Raw genomic sequence first — 20,518 nt, forward strand, 5'->3', positions numbered from 1 at the left:
AGTTTTCAGTCTTTCACCTTTCAAGGAGATTTTTCACCTCTTTGGTTGAATTTATTCTTAGATATTTCATTCTTTTTGATGAAATTGTATGTTTTCTTAATTTCTCTTGTTAAATAGGTTATCATTAATGAAGTGCAATGGATTTTTATATATTGATTTTTGTATCCTGAAATTTTACTGAATTCATTGATTAGATCTAATAGTTTCTTGATGGATTCTTTAGGATTTTCATTTTTTTTTCTCTTTTTAAAGATTGTATTGATTTGAGAGAGAGAGCACCAGCAGGGCGTCAGGGAGGGGGCAGAGGGAGAGGGAGAACAGGATCCCTACTGAGTAGCAGCCAAGGAGAAGAGGACAAGGATGTGAGCTCCATCCCAGGACCCTGGGATCATGACCTGAGCTGAAGGCAGATGCTTAACAGACTAAGCCACCTAGGCATCCCTCCTCCTCCCCCTCCCCCTTCCTCCTCCTCCTCCTCTTCTTCAAGAGTTTTATTTTTAAATAATGTCTACACCCAATGTGGGGCTTGAATGCAACAACTCTTGAGATCAAGAGTAGCATGCTCTACTGACTGAGACAGCCAGGGGCCCCTTAAGGATTTTCCATTGTAATATCATGTCATCCTGTATGAAGAGTTTTTGTTAGTCTCTCTTTAAAAACCAAAGAGGCCTTTCTCAGAATTCCTCAGCAGGTTTCTTCTGTCTCACTGGCCAGAATTACATTCATCTGCTCTTTCTTTATTCCCCTTGGGGGCGCCTGGGTGGCTCAGTCTGTTAAGTGTCCGGATTCTTGGTGTCAGCTCAAGTCATGATCACAGGGTTGTGAGATCAAGCCCCACATGGGATTCCATTCTTAGCACGGAGTCTGCATAAGATTCTCTCTCCTTCTGTCCCCCCGCCCCCACTCTCTGTCACTCACTCACTGTCTCTCTCTCAAATAAATAAATAAATCTTTAAAAAAATTTTTAAAAATCCCCCTTGTTCTGGGACTTGCTTGCCCTGAAGGGACACCGTTGCCCTGAAGAGGGTAAACAGAATTAGAGTTTGATTAGCTAGGAAGTTGAGAACCTCTGTTAAGCCAGAAACCAAAGGAACTTGCCTCCTAGGATTTTTCAGAGCCTTTAATATGAAGGTTTGCATTGTGGATCTCCAAGTTCTTTTTTTGTTTGTTTGTTTTTTAAGGTTTCTGTTGGTTTGTTTAAGATTCATTTATTTGTCAGAGAGAGAGTGAGAGCGCGTGTGCACAAGCAGGGGGACTGGCAGACAGAGGGAGAGGGAGAAGCAGGTCCCCCACTGAGCGAGGAACCCCATGTGGGACTTGATTCCAGGACTCTGGGATCATGACTCAAGCTGAAGGCAGACGCTTAATTGACTGAGCCACCCAGGCATCCTGATCTCCAAATTCTTATCCCAATCTCACCTGCAGTATTTCTTAACTTTTATTTACTTATTTTTAGAGATTTTATTTATTTATTTGTCAGAGAGAGCGAGAGAGACCACAAGCAGGGTGAGCAGCAGGCAGAATAGGCAGAGGGAGAAGCAGGCTCCCCACTGAGCAAGGAGACTGATGTGGGGCTCGACCCCAGGACCCTGGGATCATAACCTGAGCCGAAGGCAGATGCTTAACCGAGTGAGCCACCCAGGTGTCCCTCACCTGCAGTATTTCTTAAACTTGATTATTTGATTAAGAAATCCTCTATCCACCGAGCATGCATCAGAACTGAGTTCTGCAGGGTACTGCAGTACTGGTCTCAACTGGAAACAACTTTCCTGCACCATCTTTTGGCTACAACCCTCAAGTGTGCTTCACCCAGCACTGAGATGTTTGTTTGTTTATTCATTTGAGAGAGAGAGCATGAGCATGGGGATGAGCAGAGGAGGAGGGAGAGAGAATCTCAAGCAGATTCTGCACTGTGGAGCTGGAGGCTGACATGTTGCTTGATCTCATGACCTGGAGATCATGACCTGAGCCAAAACCAAGAGTCAGACGCTTAACCAACTGAACCACTCTGGTACCCCCAGGCATAGGTTTTATCAGTGTTTTCAACTCGACAGCTGTTTTTGAACTATGGCAATGGTTTGGACCAAAACTTGAAGTCTGAACCAATTGCTGAAATAAACACCAATAGTGGCCAAGTACGTGTTGTCTCAATTTTTTTTTTTTTTAAGATTTTTAATTTATTTATTTGACAGAGAGAGATCACAAGTAGATGGAGAGTCAGGCAGAGAGAGAGAGAGAGGGAAGCAGGCACCCTGCTGAGCAGAGAGCCCGATGTGGGACTCGATCCCAGGACCCTGAGATCACGACCTGAGCCGAAGGCAGCGGCCTAATCCATTGAGCCACCCAGGTGCCCTGTTGTCTCAATTTTTGATGAACTGTTCCTGGAAGGCGGGTTTCTCCAGGAAAATCAGAGGAAAATGAGTTTTTCCTTGTAACAGCTAAATGTAGGGCCCAGGGCTTTGCTCTGATAATTATTTAAACTAAACTAAACTAGCGGTGCCTGGGTGTCTCAGGGGGTTAAGCCTCTGCCTTTGGCTCAGGTCATGATCTCAGAGTCCTGGGATGGAGCCCCACATGGGGCCCTCTGCTCAGCGGGGAGCCTGCTTCCCCCTCTCCCTCTGCTTGCCTCTCTGCCTACTTGTGATCTCTCTCTCTGTTAAATAAATAAATAAAATCTTAAAAAAAAATAAAATAAACTGAGGAAGTGGTGACTTTACTGGGTTTACTGCTTTGCAGGTTATCTAGACCCTAGGGCTGGGGAATGCCGCCTCCCTCTAAAAACCACTGATTGTCCTAAAAACAGTTTAAAATATGTTTTTAAAAAACGATTGAAAAGATGATGTAAAAAGACTGGTAAGGGCCATTTGAAAGTAGAAAGATCTCCGCCATCCCACCACACAATGGGTTTCACTGTTACAGTCCCTTTCCACTTGCCACATTTTAATGTACTGTTTTTCCTTGATTCTAAAACAACATCAATTTTAAGATGCAGCATCAGTTCACTAAAAGCTTTTTAGGGAGAAAAAGAAACCACCACAAGAACCTATTAAGAATGCCCATTGATTATAAGATACACTCTAAGATCAGAAACTTTAAACTGTAAGGGGCAAAACTCATGCCTTAGAATTGAGGAATATAGCAGGAAAAAAATCTTGATCTATTTTACTTTGCTATGTATCAGCAAGTGTTTTATTTTACTTTTCTCTCTCTTTCTCTCTCTCTCTTTTGTTTTTTTTGAAGTAAGCTTTATGCTCAACAGGGGTCCCGAACTCATGACCCCGAGATCAAGAGTGAGATGCTCTGCGGAGCCAGCCAAACGCCCCCTAAACTTTCCTTTTTCTTTTTCTTCTCCTAACAAGTGTTTTAAATTATTTGATTTTTGAATTGGAAACATTCTCACATGGCTCAGCGTTCAGAAGGTACAAACGAATTGTCAGTGGCTTGTCCTCCACTGCTCACCTCTGCCCCTCCCTCGCAGGCCCCCAGTGTTACAAGCCTCCTGCGTGTCATTCAGAGGTAGGTTAGCGAGTGAAACCTTATATTCCCTGCCCCCTTTATAACACAGATGGTAGCTTATTATACTCTCTTCTCTGAGCACTGCTTTTTCACTTAATAATATATCATCAAGATGGATCAACATCGTGTCCAGCCCATTTTGATTTCTTTTGTTTTTCTAAAGCTGCATCACAAGCGTATCTCTATCTTTCTATATAATTGCGGTAATTATCCTCTTCGATGACTGTTTGATTTTGTGGGGTGGCTGGGCCACATTTAATAAGAACTCCCTGTTGTTGAACATCCAGATTGTTTGCAGTGTTGCTGTGACAGGGCGCACGCTATGACCGTGGACTCATTCAACAAGTATTTATTTAACAACCAACAATTGTGGCTCCTCCTATGTACCGAAGGGCTTTCCCCCAAGGGGCAGACAGGCAAGCCGCTGGAGCCATTCTGGAAATAAATAAGAGCCCAGAAGTGTTTCCATTCCCCGAAGGAGCCTCTGAGTACCGTCTGGGCTCCCACACGCGGAGCGGAGAGAAGGGTTGTGATGCACCCACCCAGGGCGCTGGCCTGTGTAAAGGAATAAGTGTGGGGTCACCGCTTATTCACTGGGCTTGTGAGCGTCCTTAATGCGCATGCGCCGCAGACCCAAATCCCGCCTCCAGGTGCTGACCCCACACAGCCCGGGTCTCTGCTGCGCTGAAATTTACAAAAATTTCTAAATGCAGACAGAATTAACAGTGGTTACCGCTTCATAAGCATCTACCGTATGCCAGGATAACCCCCTGTGGGGTAAATATTATTTTCCCATTTTACAGATAAGAAAACTAAGAGATGTTGAGTAATTTGCCAGCGGTGCAATGGCGAGGCTGGGATTGCAGCCCTTGGATTAAACCCTGGCAGCACTTTCTGTCTTTGTTCTATGACCCCTGGCCCAATTCCTTTCCCTTCTTAAATCTCAATGAGGGTAAGCTCAAGTGCCTTTAGTTCTCACTTACAGGATGAGCGATCTCCTACTTGGAGCATGGCTTTTCTTCCTCTCCAGAGAATTGTCTGCCAGCAGCTTTGAGATGGGGGCTCTCCTCCTCCCCTGGGGAAGAGGGTGCAGAGCCTCATCTCATCCTGCCGCCGTACAGCACAAGGAGACTCAGAGCCCGGGGCGGGCCCAGACCTAGGCACTCAGACAACTGGTCTTGGGACCGCAGGGCTCCGGCGGCGGCTCTTGGCTCAGACCTGCCCCCACCTTCCTTTGTCTTTCCTCCGCCCCCTCCCCCCACACACCCTGGTTCCATAGACAGGTCCCCATCCCCCACCTCTCTCAGTTCCCCTCTCCCTTGTTCCGCAGACAGCTCCCCTGTCCCCCAGACAATGGCGAGTCTGAATCTCATCACCCTGGTCGGCGTGCTGCTGAGAGCGCTGCCCTTCTAACCCAGCGACAGAACACATGTAATTAAACCGTCCCGCTGATGCCGCGGCTCCTGCCCCAATTCTAATAATTCAGTGTCTTCTCAGCTATTGCAAGGAAAGGCCCTCTTCACCTCAGAATCTTTAAAATGCCAAAACAAATAGCAGCTTATGGGAAAACGGGGCTGTCATACATTCTTCTTTGTTTACAGTCAAAGGAGTAACAGTGAAAACAGCACAGAAGATGGTGAACACTGGGTTTCCTTCCCACCTGCAAACCCTGGTCCCCCACCTCAGAAGTAACCACCCATCAGTAATTTCTGGAATTTTACAAACACACATATACGGAATCTAACACCCCCCGCCCCCCGCCCCACCGCCCTTCAACATAAATGAGAGCACACTGTTTGGATCCTTGGGTTTTTTATTTTCATTTTTCCTACTTACCAATTTCCTACTTACCATATTTCCTACTTACCTACTTTCCATATGAGTACATCCAGATCTCCCTTATTCTTTACTATGGCTAAGGAGAATTACATTTATGACCATGCCATAATTCATTTACCTAGCTTTCCACCGATAGGCCTTTAGGTTACGTCTAGATTTTTGCTATTACAATTGTTGTATCGAGCAAACCTATGCATAGATTTCTGGGGACTCCTGTATAAGTATGTCTGTAGGATAAATTTCTGCAAGTATTTATTTTAAAACAGGCGGTGCCAAACTGCCCACCAGACTGTAGTTCTCCAACGGAGACAGAACTAATAGCTTAGGCTTGATGGTTAAACCATTTAAAATAACCCAGACTCTATTTTGTATGGGAGAGCATTTTCATGACTTGAAGCCACAAAAACACAAATCATAAGGGAAAAAGAATGGTACATTTTAAACTTCTGTACCATAGAGACATCATAAAAAAAGTTAAAAGACAAACCACAAACAGGGAGGGGATATTTGCTATGCATTTAATATTAGCTCGTTTTAGTACCAACATCTACACATTCCTGACAAAAGACAAACACTGCTCCCACCCTAGAGAGAAAAGGTTAAGAACAGCAATTGAGAGAAGAGGAAACTGGATTGGCCAGCGGATGGAAGAAATGATGCCCAGCCTCACGAATAACCAGGAAAATATCCATTGAACAACGAGATAGCATTTCATGTCACTCAGATTGGTAACATTTTTCATTCTGGTAATACCAAGAGAAGCAAAGCCATGAGACCTTACAAACTCTCAGTGGGAGCACAACTTGGCACTACCACTGTAGACAGCAGTAGTCAAATTGAAGGAATGCCGTTTGTATTAACTATATTTTCTTATTTTGTATATTCTGGAAGCTCTGGCCTGTGTGGCTTCCCTGACTGGAGAGGGACTGCCCTCCTATCCCACCCCTCACCCTAGGGCTAGCCAATTCTTGGAGAGAACAAAGAGCTGGGAGCACACACCATCTAGAGCCCAGACTCTGACCCGCCTCCTCTGTCAGGCTCCCATACTCTGGGAAGTGACATTCCTCTGCCCTCATCACCCAGAGCAAGCTACCAGACAGTTAGAGACCACGCCTAGAGTTCATAGCCCTGGCATGGCATATCTCCTGGTCTCTGGAAATGTAAGTGCAGATGTCCCTCCTTAACCAGTGGCTCACTTTCCATGATTTCAGTTACCAGTGGTCAAACATGGACCAGAAGCAGATGATCCTCCTTCTGACATCATGCCTGAAAGTCAGTAGTAACCCCATGCTATGTCCCATGCCTGTGACATTCACCTCACGTCATCTCATCACAGGGGCATCTTGTCATCTCACATCAGCATGAGAAGGGTAAGCATGGTACAGTAAGATATTTTGAGAGAGAGACCCCATTCACACAACTTTTATTATAAGATTTTGTTATAATTGTGTTATTATTCATTATGGTTGCTAATCTCTTACTTACTGTGCCTAATTTATAAATTAGACTTTATCATAGGTATATATATATAGGAAAATACGTTGTATATATAGTGTTTAGTACTACCCATGGTTTTGGGGATCCCCTGGGGGTCTTGAAGAATGTTCCCAGCAGAAGGTGGGACCACTGTAATAGAAACCTTCTTTCAATGACGTTAGCCTCTCCCATCATCACTCAGTCCCTTTGGAACATTCAGGTTTCGTGGGTACAATTAATACACCCACACCATGACCTGAAAAATTCCCATGCCCTACAAAGGAAGTGTTCACTGCAACATTGTTGGTTATAGTGAAATGTTAGAAACAACCAGAAGGTCCATCAGTAGAATGATAAATATGTTGTCCCACAATTCCATAATAGGTTACCCAAAAGCAGCAAAACGGAAAAGACGAGAGCCTTGTGTATCGTAACACTGGATGATAATGGCAAATCGCAGAATAAATCAGTGTGTTTGCTTATGTGAAATTTAGAAATGTGTTTAAAACAATACTATACATTTTTTATAAATCCTATTCATGTAATAAAAGTGTAAAAACATGGAGGAGACAAATTCTGTCCAATCTGGGAACCTGGTTTCCCATGGGAAGGAGAGAGGGAGGTAAGATTAAGAAAGGGTTCAAAGGGGGACACCTGGGTGGCTCAGTTGGTTGAGCAGCTGCCTTCAGCTCAGGTCATGATCCCAGTGTCCTGAGATCGAGTCCCGCACCGGGCTCCTTGCTCAGTGGGGAGCCTGCTTCTCCCTCTGCCTCTGCCTGCCACTCTGTCTGCCTGTGCTCACTCTCTCTGACAAATAAATAAATAAAATCTTTAAAAAAAAAAAAAAAGAAACGAAAGGGTTCAAAGGAGGTTCACCTCCACCCTGTGGTGTTTCACTCTTTTAAGCCCAAACAAATATTTGACTGAGATGTGGTAAAATGTTAAGGTTGTTCAATATGTCTGGTAGGTACTTGGATGTTTGCTGTTCTATTTTGGGTACTTTACTTTACGTGGGAGCTATTTCATAATGAGAAGATATGATTTAGGCTGCATGAATTATCTCAAGGTCATATAAAGGACAACATGAAGGATACCTGCAAGCTCTGTCCCCACTTCCATTGGGTCAGATTTTCTCCTCTCTCCCTAAGCTTCATTTTTAAAAAATTGCTGACTTTTTAGAAAAAGGTGTAAACACTTGCACCACACGGAGAATACACCAATAGTCGATCAAAGATTCTTTTGCTATTCTCAGGGTGGTAGCCAGCGTCCAAAATCAACCCTTGACAATTCCTACCTTCTGGTATTCACATCCCTCCTACACTTTACCAGGGTTGACCCATGTGGCCAGTGGAATATGGCAGAAGGGATGGTGTCACCTTCGAGATGAGGTTATAAAAAGATTATAATTTCCATATTGGGTTCACGCTATTTCTTGTTCTTCTCTCTCTCTTTCTCTCTTTATCTCTCTTCCACTCTCTCACTTCCTTGCATCTCACTCCAGGGAAATCACACCACCTTCTTGTGAACAGCCCCTTGGAGAGGTCCATGTAGTGAGGCATCAGAGCTTTCTAACTCAGAGAATAACTGATGCCCACCAACAGCCATGAGAATGTTGAACCACTCAGACAAGCCATTTCTGGCTTCCTAATGCTCAGAAACTATGTAAGATCATAAATGTTACTGTAAGGTATTAAGTTGTGAGGTAATCTGTGGCACGGCAATAGATAACTCATACACTCCATTGTGTCTGCCATGTTTCCCCCAATGGGTACTAGATGACTGTTACAGCTCCAAACATCGAGTTCTCACAGGGCAGCATCTCAGGCAGGAAAAATGGCGGACGGAGCAAAAGGGGCTTTCCCTATGTACCTTTCTCCTTTTACCAAAGAGGAAAGTCTTCCTTAGAAGCCACCAGCAGATTTCCGCTTGCTTCTCACTGACCGCAATTGGATCTTATGATTGTCTCTAGATCAAGGTTGTGGGGGGGGTGCCTGGAAAATCAAGGATCAGGTCTTTCAGCTGCTTTATAGGGGTGTGGGCAAAGAACCAGTGGACAGGGAATGGCTACCATGGAGCCACCAGCCCTTCCCACAGTTTCACTTTGTCTTGTTATTTCCACCCGGCACTCTTCACTTTTTCCTTCATACTCTGTATTCACCGTGAACTGGAAAGTTAAGTCTGAATTAGATTCAGGTTAAACATTATTGGCAAGGTTATTCATGGGTGATGCCGTGACCTTCATTCTCACTCACCTCAAGAAACAACCCGTTTCTTCACTAAATAAACATGTTACAAGATTTGAGCTGAGGGTGGTGCGCCATCATTGGACACTAACCCAGAATCCAGATGCTGCCTTTCTCTTCGAGAGCTGTGCCCTGGTAGGCTTCACATATTTCATACTTATGGGAACTCTGGGTTCTTCCGTAAATTCGTTCCAGGTTGCCTTGTTGGGATCATGCGTGGTGAGCAGTCTCTGTTTCTTGCCTGGGACTGCCTCAGGGACTGATGAGTCACATGGGCCGTGCCAACTGAGTTCAAAACCCCTGATGGGATTATGAGCCGACTTGAAAAATCAAATGCAGAAATGCTGGCATGTGATCTTTCCTTGATGTCCTCCACTTGAAGTTCTTAGGGCTTTCGGTGTAAAGTCAGAAACAAGGGAAGATGAGAAAAACCTTTTCAGGTGTTCAACTCTGAGGCCCAAGACAGTAGAGACCTGCGGCCCACGGGCCCTCATCAATGTGGGCTCCACAGGGACTGTGGTCTAACCCAGCAGCCAAGCCTGGGAAGTGGAGAGTGGGGCACCAGAGGCCACATCAGGAACTGTCCTTGAAAGGGTAGTGGGCCCCAGCCTTCTTGAGCTCAGGCAGCCTGTGTAGAGCAAGGTGATCTCACTTCCTATTTTACTGGGGATAGCGAGGTGAACCTCAAAAAAGAATACTTGTCCAAGGTTGTCTTTCTTCAACATAGCCCCGTGCCAACCCCCTCAGACTTCTCACCCTTCTCTGCAGCCTCAAGGACAGGGGTCTCTGCTCACCTCTCTGGAGCCTTCCCTCCCCCTGCCTCCAGCACCAGCATCTTCTTGTCTCCTCAGACACTTTTCCAAGTTAACTCATCCTCTACCCAGTTTCCCCAGCTCTGCCCCCATTTCCTTAAGTCAGCCAAAGGCTGCCTACCCCTCCCGACCCCCAGGCTGAACACGCGGCAACAGCAGTGACTCACCCTCTTCCAGCCAGTCCCCTGGTCACGAGAGGCTCTGCAGCCGTTGTTTCATTAGCTTGTCTCCCTCCTGCTGCTGCGCTAGCCTGGGCATCCACATCTCTAGGAGGCTATGGTGCTATTCTCCTTCCTCACCCTCCAATCCAGGTCTCTTTGCCACGTCTGAGCTCCCTGACAGCTCCTCCTTCGTGTCACAAGTAGATCACGCCTTCCTCTTCCGACCCCACCTTTCCATCCCACCTCATCTCCCACGTCCATCTGTTCCAGAAGCCTTGACTCTTCTTACCCTTTAATAATAACAGACATACCACATGCCTGGCAATTTATAGCCGTATCTTTCTAGCTTCTAGCTTCTTTACATCCCCCAAACCATGCTACTCGCCCTCGTATCTTCGCTTCCCTGGCAGGAGTCTCAATGCTGCACAAGTCAGTCCTTAATTACAGACTGCCTTGTGCGTTTCTCTGGTTATTTTACATTGGCTGGTCTTATTCCCAAGAAGCGGTGAGCTCTATACCTCTCTCTGCACACATGCGCATGTGTGCGTGCCCACGGACACACGCATTTTCCCTGTTACACACTCATTTGGTCAAAAGATCTCTTCCCAGGGGCACCTGGGTGGCTCAGTGGGTAAAAGCCTTTCCCTTCGGCTCAGGTCATGATCTCAGGGTCCTGGGATCGAGCCCCGCATTGGGCTCTCTGCTTAGCCGGGAGCCTGCTTCCTCCTCTCTCTCTGCCTGCCTCTCTGACTACGTGTGACCTCTCTCTCTCTCTCTCTGTCAAATAAATAAATAATATCTTTAAAAAAAAAAAAGTCTCTTCCCAGATGGAGGAAGCGATTCTGTATCTGGGACTATCCACCCAAGAGAGAAAAGTCCCTTCTTACCAAATCCTGATCATTGCCCGCATTGTGGATATCAGGCTGGACCAGGGAGGCGAAGTGTGCACGGGAGTTCCTTGCGTTGGGGGGAGCATTGACATCACATTGTAACAGAGTGGGGAGCTGGACCGAGCATCGAGTAGGGGACTTGGTGTCCCATTCTAATTCTGTTTCTGCCACTGCATGGTCTTGTTGGGGAGGAGAGAGATGTGATCTTGCCAGCTTTGCGATATCTGAGGCAGAGAAATTTGTGGACTGAGGAGGGGCCCTGTCTCCAGGGCCACTGTGTACAGCTCCAGAGGGGGCATGACCTGTAGCCAAACTTGGTCCCCAGGCACCAGTCCCTTGGCCCCCAGGGCTCCAAAATACCTCTGCCCCCGAGGTCCCCATATCTGGCCTCCCAAGCTGTGCATTCTTAGGGTTAAATATTGTCATCTCAAATTTATCATTAGAAGAGTGCGCTGTGCGAAGCTCCAGACAGTTAGAGTGATCTAGAGTTCAGTCCGATTTTTTCTTGTATACTTAGGAGATGACATGACAGTCTGGGACTAGGTGAGAGGGTGTTACAGGAGAGTGGGTCAACGTAGGGCTGGGGAGAAAGGGTGGGGAGAGATGGAGAGGTGGCAATGGGTGCGGCCCTGAAGCCTGACTTCTTTTCCTTTGCCATTTTGCCCATGGCCATGTCCTAACATGTGAACAAACACGTAAGTTCTTTCGCAAGAACAAATAAAAACAATTGTGTAACACACCACGCATGCCCCACAGGGCCTGGAAGAGGAGCCCAGGGAGGGGTGATGCTGGCAGGGCCATGGGTGGTGTGAGGGTGTCCCCCTCAAAAACCATGACCGACCTGTTGGCTCTGGCCCCTGTGGGGGTGGGGACGCCTTCCCCTTGGAGGGAGGCCAGCATAAAATTCCTTGGCTGTTGCAGCGTGTCAGAGAGAGAGGAAGCCTCTGATAACCATCAGCGGAGGTTTTGCAACTCAGTGTGTGGAGCTTCCTGGGCTGAGCAGTGCCTGCCTCCCTGGGACAGTCCCTGTGGCAGCTGCCAATGCTGCCTGTTGTCCACAGCACAGGCCAGGGGCTGAGATGACTCTAGCCACGCGATGAAGCCAGGGGGGTGCCCGCACGCCCAGGACACTGCTCGCACATTCGAGGTGCCTTCTGCACCTCGACCGGGGCCTGAAGCCTTTCACCAGCCTTTGGGACTGCCTCCTGGAGGAGCGCGACAGGCCCAGGCAGTGGCTGCCGGTGCCATCCGTGGGTGTCCCAGCCAACCCAGGAGAGACAGCCCCTTTCTAGGTTCTGAGCTGGCAGGGAAGCTTGGTCGGAGCTCCAGCAAGAGAGCAGCAGCCCGAGAGGCGAGCACTGAGGGGCCGAGGAGATGGAAGAACAGGTGTTCAAAGGGGACCCAGACACCCCTCATTCCATCTCCTTCTCTGGTAGTGGATTTCTCTCCTTCTACCAGGCCGGGGCTGTGGATGCCTTCCGAGACTTGGCCCCCCGGATGCTGGAAACCACCCATCGCTTTGCTGGGACATCGGCAGGTGCAGTGATCGCTGCTCTGGTCATCTGCGGAATTGAAATGGGTAAGGCCTTTGTTCTGGGTGCCCTGGGGGAGTCTCTGGCGAGAGTCCCTGAAGTGGAGCCTGAGGATCATTTGGGGGCGCTTCGGGGACAGAGCCAGGCCTTCTGGGTGGTGGAAAAGGAAGAGGAGGGTTGAATGGGCCGGCAGACAGGCAGCTGGGACATTTGAGGTTGGGGTCAGCCAGATCCTGGTCTCTGACACACTGGGTGAGTGTGGACCCACCCCTCCCACTCCCCCTCCCTCAACACTCTTCTGAGATGCCCTGTGTGCCAAGGCCTGGGAGAGGGAAAGACAGCAGCCCCCTCCTGCATCCTGGCCTTGGAAGTCACGTCATGACACAGTCAGACATTGGGGTAAAGTGTCATTCCTGTTTGGCCTCTTTTAAAGTGCACATCTCCTTGGGTGGGGCAATGCTTCACATCTTTACCACTTTGGCAGGGTAGGGTTGTGAGCTCACCTTCTAGGTGGTTGGCGGGCTAGAGGCCTCGTGGTTATGGGGATGAACCAGATGGGGAGAAACCGGGAAGGAATCCCAAGGATCTCACTTCACCTTCTTTCCTGCTGGTCCAGGTCCCCGGAAAGAAGGATGGGGTCCCACCTCTGACCCAGAGGGCAGAAGCAGCCCCCTGGGCAGGGGAACTGGACAGATGCCAGGCAGTCCCACATGACAGGTCTGGGCCAGGGTCCTCATGGGCTGCCTCGAGTGTATTTATTCATTCACTGTGCTACTATACAGAGCCTGTGCCCCCGTGAAGCAGACATTCTAGAGAGATGAGGCAGAAAGTAAACATTCAGGCAGGTAACTTGATGATGTCACCTCAGGATGCCATGAGATCTACGGATAAAATGATAGCAGGAAAGGGACAGAGAATAAAGTGGGGGCTATTTTAGGAAGAGTGATCAGGGAAGACTTATTGGAGGAGGTGGCATTCGAACAGAGACCTGAGTGATGTGAAGATGAGAGAAAGAACTTTCCAGGCAGGGGAGTAGCTGGGGAGCCAGGGAGTGGGGGCAAGGAGAAGGGAGTGGGGGCCAAGGCTGGAGAGGCAGGCAAGGGTCAGACGGCGCACGCTCAATGCTTGGAGCCCGAACAGAGGAGCACAGACAGGCTGTAAGGGGGTGACGTGGGGAGGTGGTGAAGAGTGTGTGCTCCAGGTGGATTGGATCCCAGCTCTGCCGTTCCACCATGTGGACCTGGGGCAAATTGCTGGATGCTCTATGCCTCCATTTCTGCACCTGTGAAGCGGAGATTTTACCTGTACCTAATTCCCAGTGTTGTTAAAGGGTTAACTGAGCTTGAGTGATTGGTTTATCACAGTGCCTAGCACATGGCAACTGCTTGGTGTGTGCCAACTACCTGGTTGGGGATTTTAAGGAACCTCAACTGCTGGGCAGAGGGAGTTGGAGGGGGAAGGGCGGCTGCCAGGAGACTAGCGGGAGACTATGGCATGTGGGTCTAGGGAGGGATGAGCTTGGCAGGCAGCCGGGTCTTGAGGGGCAGTGAGAAGCTGGTGGGTTCAGGATGTACACTGGAGGTTAGACCCAGTGAGACTTGCTGAAGGGCCAGCGGCAATGCAGGAGGAAGGGGTGCCGGCGGGCTGCCTTTCTGCCTGGGGACCTCTGTGCTGGGTGAGAAGTCTGTCTTCATTTTAAAGAATAATAGTGATGCCCATTCACCGAGTACCTCACGGGCAAGATAATTTTTTCCTTCAAATACCTCACAAGTTATAAATTCTTTCTCATTGTAAAAAATACAAATCATGCAAAAGTATATAATGTTTTTTTCTTTTTAAAGCCTCTGCTCACCCTCCTTGTCCCCAGTTCCACTCTCCCTCCTGTGGCCAGTTCTAAGGGCTCTGCTTAGATCCTTCGAGATCTTTTTTTTTCTTTTTCATTTAAAAACATTTTTTTTTAATTCCAGTATAGTTAACATAGAGTGTTGTATCATTTCAGGTGTACAATTTAGCGATTCACCAATTCTATTCATTACTTGGTGCTTATCGTCATAAGTGTGCTCTTAATCCCCTTAACCTATTTCACGATGTCCCCACCCACCTCCCCTCTGGCAACCATCTGTTTGTTCTCTGTGGTTAAGAGTCAGTTTGGGGTTTGTCTCTTTTTTTCTTTATTCATTTGTTTTGTTTCTTAAAGTCCACATAGGAGTGAAATCACAGTATTTGTCTTTTCCTGCCTGACTTATTTCACTTAACATTATACCCTCAAGGTCCATCCACATCATTGCAAATGGCAAGATTTCATTCTTTTTTCTGGCTGAGTAATTATCCATTCATCTATCAGTGGACACTTGGGCTGTTATTATAAATAATGTTGCAATAAACATAGAGATGCATGTATTCTTTTAAATTAGTGTTTTTGTATTCTTTGGGTAAATACCCAATGGTGGAATTGCTGGATCAGATGGTAATTCTATTTTTAACTTTTTGAGGGACCTCCATATTGTTTTCCACGGTGGCTGCACCAGTTTGTATCCCCACCGACAGCGTACAAGTATTCCCTTTTCCCCACATACTCACCAACACGTGTTTCTTGTGTTGTTTCTTATGTTTCTGTTGTTTCTTATGTTGTTTCTGTTGTTTCTGTTGTTTCTTATGTGTTGTTTCTTATGTTTCTTGTGTTTCAACAACATGTTTCTTGCATTTTTTATTTTAAGCCCCCTGACAGGTGGGAGGTGCTGTCTCCTTGTGGTTTTGATTTGCATTTCTCCCCAATGATGAGTGATGTGGAGCATCTTTTCATGTGTCTGTTGGGCCCCTACATGTTTTCTAAATGCTCAGAGCCCTCTTTGAATATAACAGTTAATGCTGCAGTCGCACAGTAGACCCTAGAAAAGTCTTCAGAAACGGGCTGCGTGAGAGCCCGCAGGCTCTCTTGTCTGGGAATCCCAGAACTCCTGCCATTGGAAATAGCCTCCCTCTAGGATACTCTCCCTTTCCGGGTATCCGTGTCACTCACCTGCTCTGTTGCTCCCTCCATCTTCACGTCTTACTGCGGCTTCTTAAAATACCCCGTCTGAGAGAGTCAGTGGAGTTTCATCCTCTGACATTCACAGACTTGTCAAAATGCATTCGTTTCAATCAGTTCAACCCATACTGCCCAAAATGGACTCTCACGGGCTCTGGGAGGCATGGACAGCAGTTGGGAGGCACTGGAACCCATGGGGACACCTCACTGTAGGTGTGACCAAAGCCTGGACCACGCACATGCCCGTAATCAGGAGGGAAGTTCAAGGAGGAGTGAGATGAACGTGGGACTTGCCCTTGTCATTCAGCAACCAGTTTATGAGATTTACCCACGTCATTCGGTTTAACTGCCGCGTAATTTACTGTTAACTAGCACTTCTTTGTATAAGGCACTGTTCTAAGTCTGCGGCATATTAACTTACCTGGTCCTCCCCAGCAATCCCCTGAGGTGAAAACTATTATTGTCTCCATTTACAGAGGAGGAAACTGAGTCACAGAAGGCTTAACCAACTTTAAAGCGATACACACAAGCACAAGGTAAATCTGGGATTAGAACATGGTCTGGCCTCACCTTTTATTTACTTATTTATTTATTTTTATTAAAAAATTTTTAAAGATTTATTTATTTCATTTTTTTAAAAGATTTTATTTATTTGACAGAGAGAGATCACAAGGAGGCAGAGAAGCAGGCAGAGCGAGAGGAGGAAGCAGGCTCCCTGTCGAGCAGAGAGCCCGAAGTGGGACTCGATCCCAGGACCCCGAGATCATGACCTCAGCCCAAGGCAGAGGCTTAACCCACTGAGCCATAAATAAATCAGGCACCCAAGATTTATTTATTTTAGAGAGAGAGTATGCACAAGCGGGGTGGGGGGCAAAGAGAGGGGATGGGAAGGAGACTCTGCTGAGCACAGAGCCCCATGCAGGGCTCACTGTCACAATCCTGAAATGGTGACCTGAGCCAGAACCAAGACCTGGACACTAATTTGACGGAGCTGCGCAGGCATCCCTGGCCTCACCTTTTAAACCACTCTGTTTCTTGACAAAGAAGGGTCAGGGAGTACAAATACTGGTTGTACGGATCCTGGGGTCAAGGAAGTCTCTTGAAGCAGATGGGAATTTGCATCCGGATCTGGAGAGGCTGAGTGAGTAAGCCACAGGAATATCTGGGGACAGCATTCTGTAAAAAGGAACAGGTGACTAATGTAACTCCCTGTCATCAGTCAGAAACAGAGCAAGAAGGAGGACTCCATTTCCTGACTTTCTTCGAGGATCTTTACCTCTTTCAGTGTATGTTCCATTAAGACTATAACGCGGCTCATCTAGCCATTCTGTGGATGGGATGGCCACGACATGAACATCCGTGTTCATGTCTCTCAAGCCCACATAGAATGTTTCCCTAGGATATTCATTCACATTAACATTACCAGACCTGGGGCGCCTGGGTGGCTCAGTCAGTTAAGCATCTACCTTTGGCTCAGGTCATGATCACAGGGTCCTGGGATAGAGCCCTGTGTCCAGCTCCTTGCTCAGTGGGGAGCCTGGTTCTCCCTCTCCCTCTACTGCCCACCCCCTGTTTTTGAACTCTCTGTCAAATAAATAAAATCTCTTTAAAAAAAATTACCAAACCTGACTATTCTCCAAAGTGGTTGTACCCATTTAAACACTAGCAGCATGTACAAGTACTAATTTTCCCACAATGTCACCAGCTCCTGGAACTGTCAGACTTCAAAGTTCTAAGTCAATCTAATGAATGTGAAACTTCATCTCATTTTATTTTGATTATTTAATCTTTGTATCCTGATTGGTAGTCATGTTAAGCATGGATTTATTGTATGTATTATCTGTGTATTTATTGGCTACCGTGTGCCCTCTTCTGCGACTTGCCTGTCTGCTCTTGAACTTTTCCTGTTTTCTTTTTCCACCATTGCCTTGTTCTCTTTAATCTGCAGCTGTTCTACCCGCGAATCAGGCGTCAGTCACAAGCATTGCAGCTCTTCTGTTCCATTCCGTGGCTTGTCTTTTTATTTAGGGTCTCTTTTGTCATTCAGAAATCTTAAGCACAGTCAAATGTATCAGTCTCTTCCTCCTACAATTTCTTTACTTTGTTGTCTTTGTTTTCATATCTTTACTTTGTTACAATGATCTCTTCTGTATTTTCTTTCAAGTTTCTAGGGTTTTTTTTTTTTTGCTCTTAATTAATCTTCATTAATCCAGCTGGATTTTATTTTGTGGCTAGTTTGAGGCAGAAATCAAAAGTTTTCATTGTTCTGCCACATGATAACTGATGCCCTCACACCATTTATAGGCAATCCTTTTCACAGTGGTTTGAGATGCTCTCTTCTGGCTCACTCAAGTGCCTGGATTCTCAAGGGTCTGTCCCGGGAGTCTCTCTTCTCTCTTAGTGGCAAATTTGTATATTTCTGCACCACAGCTCACTGTTTCGATCACTGTAGCTTTGTTATACATGGCAATCCCTCTCCTCTGCTCTTTTTCTGATTTCTTCTTCAAGTGTTGCCTCTGTTATTCATGACCCCTCTTTCTCCTTGAGAAAAAAACTCTGTTGGGATTTTAATTGAAATTATATCTTCCCATTTATAAATCTAGTCTCTATTTCTTCTGGCCTTTTGTGTCATTCAAGAAAGATTCTGTGTCTTTTATTGGATTTATTAGCTTTTGTTGCTCTGAAGAATGGGTTCTTTTTTCCAACGGCATTTTCTAATCTAATTGATTACTGTTGATATAAAGTTTTTGCATATCGATCTTGTTTTGAGCAAACTTGTGAACACTCTAAATAGTTCCAAAAGTTTGTTGGTAGATCATTTCATATTTTGTATGTAAACAATCACCATATCTCCATAGAACCAGAGGTTTATCTCTTTTTTTAAAAAAAATTCTTTGGGTTGCCTGGGTGGCTCAGTCAGTTAAGCCTCCGACTCATGATTTCCGCTCAGATCCTGATCTCAGGGTCGTGAGATCAAGCCCCATGCTGGGCTCTGTGCTGAGTATGGAGACTGCTTAAGATTCTCTCTCCTCCCTCTGCCCCTCCCCTCCCACTCGTGTGCACATGCTCTCTTTCTCTTAAAAAATAAAAATTCTTCAACGTGGGGCCTCTCTCTTCCTGGTCACACTTCCTCCTCTTCTTCCAATCTGGGCTTTCTGCCCTGAGATTGTATGTTTTTTTTCCTGTGAAAACAGAGGCAGCAGTGGGTCCACCTTCTGGAGACACGTGCCAAGCCCTGTGATAGGTCCAATTTGGGGTACTTGAAAATGTTTGTAAAAACACTTAGCACCGTGCCTGGTTTTCATTAGTGATGCAGTAAAGGTTTCTGTTCCTTCATGCATTTACCCAAGAATAGATGGTCTTTGTGACAACTGGTGGGGGCACTCAGAATTTCCAATCTGGCCAGAAGTGGGTCTGGGAACTTGCCTCCAGCTGCAGTTACATAATTTTGAAAAATAAAATAGTTTCTTATTAAATAATGGGGATCTGGTGGATTCAAAACCCATCTCTGCTTTAGCTATTACTTGGCACCTTTCCCCCATAAAGACTATATGGTAAGAACTTCCTTCTTTCCTTCCTTCAACAAGTATTTTCTTTTTCTTTTTTTAAATTTTATTTATTTATTTGACAGAGAGAGAGTAAGAAAGCACAAACAGGGGGAGTGGCAGAGGGAGAAGCAGGCTCTCTACTGAGCAGGGAGCCCAACACAGTGCTCGGTCCCTAGACCCTCGGATCATGACCAGAGCTGAAGGCAGACACCCAACCAACAGAGCCACCCAGGCACCCTTCAACAAGTGTTTTCTGAGCACATGCTAGGCTCTGCAGAGGACACAGAATTATAACACAAAATGAAACTCCACCTTCGCCCTCAAGGAACTTAAAGCCTACTCAAACTTAAAGGCAGATAAGAAGTAGGTATAATACAAGAGTTCCCACTGAATGCTGGCTAATTCAAAGGCAGGGGAATGCAGAGGAAGGGAGCAACACCTCCAATGGTTGGAAGCCTCACAGAAGTGGCATCTGAGCTGGTGTTTGAGAGGTGAGGAGAAGTTCACGGGGAGGGATAGTTTGGGCAGGTGCCTAGGCTTCTAGCGAGGACAGGGCATTACAACACAACAATAACACATGGGGAAATGTGATGCCCCCAGGGGGTGGGGACCCTGTACCAGTGTCAGAGAAGTGGCTTTTGACTCTGTGAGAGTTACCCAAGATGCAAAAAGGCCGCTCCTGAAGACCCAGTATAAACATAATTCTAAAAAATTCTTTTCATGATAGGATACCATGCTCTACTGCCGTAATTTTACTGTTCTCTTCCAGTTATTAAAACAACCTTCATTAGATCAGTGGTCCTCTCAGCTGCACATGAGAATCACCTAGGGGGCTTTTAAAATGTCCAGTGCCCAGGCTTCTCACCAAGCAAATTAAATAAATCATGATCTCCCAGGGTGGAACCCAGGCACTAGTGCTCATTCCAATTACAGAAGTTTCCACTATTTCAGCCGTGGGTAGGGGGAGACCCAGTGCGCTTTGAAACACTAAGATGTAAGGGCACCTGGGTGGCTCAGTTGTTAGGCAACTTCTTTCAGCTTAGGTCATGATCCCAGAGTCCTGGGATCAAGTCCTGCATTGGGCTCCACGCTCCGTGAGGTGCCTGCTTCTTCCTCTGATCTTCTCCCTCTCACGCTCTCTCTCTCAAATAAATAAATAAAATCTTTAAAAAATATATTAAAAAGAAAAACTAAGATGTATGGCCTCCCTAAGACTCGATGAGTGTCTGATGAATTTCTGACCAGGCAGTGGAAATGGGTCGGGCATTTCCTATGCAAACCTGCCAAAGGCCCATCATGGTCTTAGACTAATTCTCTGATTATTAATGGGGAATGTCTTTTTCCAGGATAAAGAGAAACCATTTCACTAGAGTGCCCTTAGGTTGTATTAGATTCTATGAATTCCTCTAACTGGCCATAAACGAGGAAGAATGATTTTTGGTTAAGAGGTTGGTCCATCCCTGCCCCTTAACC

At 46.5% G+C, this 20,518-nt stretch overlaps 1 protein-coding gene across 1 annotated transcript in view; it reads left to right on the top strand.

The window, feature by feature from the left end:
• The first annotated feature begins 12,311 nt into the window (after positions 1–12,311).
• LOC111152378 (patatin like phospholipase domain containing 1) overlaps positions 12,312–20,518 on the top strand; it is a 37,803-nt gene continuing 29,596 nt past the window's right edge. Inside the window, exon 1 of the mRNA XM_022510905.1 lies at positions 12,312–12,516. Coding sequence (XP_022366613.1) covers positions 12,312–12,516 — 205 coding nt within the window. The remainder of the gene's footprint in view (positions 12,517–20,518) is intronic.

Source organism: Enhydra lutris, unplaced genomic scaffold (assembly GCF_002288905.1).
Source record: "Enhydra lutris kenyoni isolate GAN:26980312 unplaced genomic scaffold, ASM228890v2 scaffoldscaffold28, whole genome shotgun sequence".
In the NCBI taxonomy this organism is placed as follows: Eukaryota; Metazoa; Chordata; class Mammalia; order Carnivora; family Mustelidae; genus Enhydra; species Enhydra lutris.